Source organism: Priapulus caudatus, unplaced genomic scaffold, assembly GCF_000485595.1.
Source record: "Priapulus caudatus unplaced genomic scaffold, Priapulus_caudatus-5.0.1 Scaffold10, whole genome shotgun sequence".
In the NCBI taxonomy this organism is placed as follows: Eukaryota; Metazoa; Priapulida; class Priapulimorpha; order Priapulimorphida; family Priapulidae; genus Priapulus; species Priapulus caudatus.
Window position 1 is genome coordinate 393,191 of NW_014577071.1, and position 3,628 is coordinate 396,818.

Genomic DNA, 3,628 nt, shown 5'->3' on the forward strand with positions numbered 1-3,628 from the left:
CTTTGCTATGAATGGGAAGGTGGAACGTGATACACACACATATATATATATATATATATATATATATATATATATATATATATATATATATATATGCTGAGACACCTCAATATAGTACCTTCGCCTGCCATTGTATGTCACCGCCTTCCTCCAGTAAAAGCTGCACCATTTTCAGGTGACCATATCTCGCAGCTATGTGCAGCGCCGTTTCTCCATTCTACCACAAAGACCAATTTAAGAATCAACGTCAATTGTGACACGCACAGACAGGTGACGGGGTCGAGGCGATAGGCGTGTCCTGAATATACGATACTACTAAACAGAATCAAGACGAGGATTCGTAATTAAACTTTAAATTTAAATTCGTGATGCGAATATTGAGAGAGCAATGTTTTGGATATTTATGACCAAATTTTTTGAATATTTATGGCGAAGGGCGACAGACAGATCGCCGCGTCTGTCATATAGATGGGCGACGTTTTCAACGTGTGCTCAACCTCTTGATGCACGTCGACGTCGGCGCCACTCTTTAGAAGCATCTCGGCGCATTTTTCGCCATCTTTGACCCGTGCTGCTATGTGAAGAGGCGTCTCGGCCAACTGCAAGAAAACAATACAGAATTCTTACTTACAGGATTCGGAGAAACTAGAACGAGTTTGCACACAGAGAATAACAATATAGAATATATCGCACGCCTTTACTTTTTAGTTAAATTTGCTCTCCGTGGCCGACAAGCCAACATATTAAGGTTCTAGAAAAATTCTTATAGGTTTTCAGAGAAATTAGACTGAGTTCGTACTAATACTGTAATAGAGTTTATAAAGATATTGGAACTGCGTACCTTTCCACCTTTTATTTGAACTTGCGCTCCGTAACCGAGCAATGTTTGCACGACCAGGGGTTTGCAATGCTGTACGGCTATGTGAAGTGCAGTGTAGTTTTCCTGCCAAGTATTCACTCAATAAATTTCTCATTTATCAATAAATCCTATTCACGTATTAAACAAGAGATCAACGTAAACCAATCTCACGTACACATCCATCACGCTGTGTAATCAGTGTCTAAGTGCTATGGCTATATAGATGATGTAGTCTTAAAATGGCGGCACCTTGGTTTTCGCATCGACGATAGATCCCTTTTGCAGTAACGCCCTGACAACGCCCGTGTGACCTCGCTTTGCTGCAGCATGTAGAGCAACGGCACCAGACTGCCCGACAAAGAAACATCTTAATTATCAGCGAGATTGATTATTATAAACATTGGTCCCAAATTAAAATCATTCGCGTTCAAAACAGTTTTACGTCATGAGCTGCCTGGTGTAATCTTCTCAAAAATGGGACGCATTCTAATTCTAGTATTAATTCTATTTATAATTATATATTAACTATATATAGTAATTTATTCTAGTATGCATATGATAGCAGGTAAAAGTCACCAGGTGATAGCAGTTTAAAAATAGATATAATCAGTGTATTGCGTATTAAAGATTTTCGAACATACTCATCAGTTTACTCTTATGCATAAAAACATAAAGATGTAGTTAATCAACTACAGCAAATTATTTCTTGATAATTAAACATTAAGTCGATAAAACTCCATCATATTGACAGGTTATCCACATAGAATGCAGTACGCGCCAACAAAATGTCCACAGTAACTATGGAAACTCCATCTACCTTATTTGGCATATGCAGAGGGACACCTTTTTTCATGAAAGCTAACGCTGTGTCTGGATGCCCACACTGTGACGCAATGTGCATCAATGTGCTCCCATCCTAAATAGAACAGACACGACAAGCATATAATCGATTATCGATTCTAATAAAGAATACGCGCACGCGTAGTCTATAAAAACGCCTTTGACGCGTCGCTTTGAACTCACGCGAGAACTAACACTCACCGGATCCGCGTGACTATACCTTTGTTCTAGCAGAAACGGATGCTTTAAATTTGTCGATCAATCCCTCCACGATGTTCGTGTGGCCTCGTTCCGCCGCGATGTGCAGAGGCGACCTATCAAGCTGATATAAAACGCCAAACCATTAGAGAGCCGTGGGTCTCAACATTTTTCGCAGGCGCAACAAAGGTTTCTTTGGTTCTCCTCGGTTCTTATACTATTTTCCCTCTGCCGTTTCACACCCGCAAAAAAACACAATCAGTTGCGGAAGTTTTTAGACGTTATTATTAAGTTAATGTAATAAACTTCGACTTTTTTGAGATTTTTCGCTGTAAAAATACAGTCCGTAACAAGAAGTAGTACAAAAATCATCAGAAATTAGGAAAAAATTGAGACTTTCGTAGCTTCGCTATTGACTAAGTCGGTAATTTTCACAGTAGCAGAAATTGGATTTGCGACTTCCCTCAGGGTCACAAGAACGACTCCATTAGAAGCTGACACACACAGGAGCAGTAATTTCTACAGCTTTCACGAGGTTTTGCCCGAAGAAAAAAGAGTCATTTCTACAGCTCATTACCAACGAGGTTTCCCCGTAGAAAAAAAACATTCCTAAGTAACATAATTATATCGACCTCGTTTACTTGTATCTAAGTCACCAAAAAAGACACTCATTAAAATATTCCCATTGTTCTATGCAATGCGAAAGTGTTACGAAAATTCCTTGTACTTTTAGGCAAAAAAAAACAAGGTGTGTGAATAATGCCATCACAGGTAAACTCGTTACTATAGCAACATGGCGCTGTAACGCGCGCGCCTAAATGCACAGAGAATCGGAGCTAGGGTATACATCGCTGGTAGGTACATATCGTCGGTGTATACATCGTCGGAGGTATATATAGTGCGTATAATCGCTGGGAGAGGGTTTCACCTTGTCGTAAATGTGTGGGTTTGCTTTAGCCTGGTAGAAGAATTTAATGAGTGCCTCGTCTCCTTCCCAGCAGGCTATATGCAGCGGCGTATGCCCCTCGTCCTGAAGGTAAACCAGCCATGCACATGTGATGTAACGACAGTCTATCACACTGTGTGTGAGTGTGTGTGTGTGTGTGTGTGTGTGTGTGTGTGTGTGTGTGTGTGTGTGTGTGTGTGTGTGTGTGTGTGTGTACTGCGGCGTTCGTGCAAGAGCGCTGTGTCTGGTCGTCTGTGATGTGTGATGTGTGAAGTGGCTGTGTGATGTGTGTGGTGTGTGGCCCGTGTGTGTGGTGGTGGCCTGTGTGTAATGTGTAGTGCTGTATGGGTCGATCGTGCCTGTGTGTGTGTGTGTGAATGCGCCTGTGTGTGTAGTGTTGTGTGTGTGTGGTGTGTGTGCGGCTGCTGCGCGGGCGGTGCGCTGTGCCGTGCGTGCGACCGCGCGGATGTGTGCTGTGTGTGTGGTCTGTCTGGTGTGTGTGTGTGGGGCGCCGAGAGTGCTTGTAATACACACATTGTGCGGATGATCAGTTGCTTGGCTGGCCTTGGTGATGTGGTCGTGGCGAGCTGAACGGGTGTGACTGGCGATCGAATGTGGTCCCGGGGAGAATATACAGCATTTTTCAGGAATGACCGAAACGGTAGTAGGCGGCCGGCAAGGCTCTGGCGGGCGTCGCTCGGTGTCCATATACAACAGTGTGTACCATGTGTACGGCATTGTGCACCTGAACCCCAACCCTAACCCTAAAGCCTACACGCTGACCG

At 43.1% G+C, this 3,628-nt stretch overlaps 1 protein-coding gene across 1 annotated transcript in view; it reads right to left on the reverse strand.

Annotated features, from left to right (window-relative positions):
* The window catches only part of LOC106806907 (ankyrin-1-like), a 35,137-nt gene that overhangs the window by 20,662 nt on the left and 10,847 nt on the right, over positions 1-3,628 (reverse strand). Inside the window, 7 exon segments of the mRNA XM_014809056.1 lie at positions 36-217; positions 498-599; positions 842-943; positions 1,109-1,207; positions 1,677-1,775; positions 1,920-2,021; positions 2,826-2,927. Coding sequence (XP_014664542.1) covers positions 36-217; positions 498-599; positions 842-943; positions 1,109-1,207; positions 1,677-1,775; positions 1,920-2,021; positions 2,826-2,927 — 788 coding nt within the window.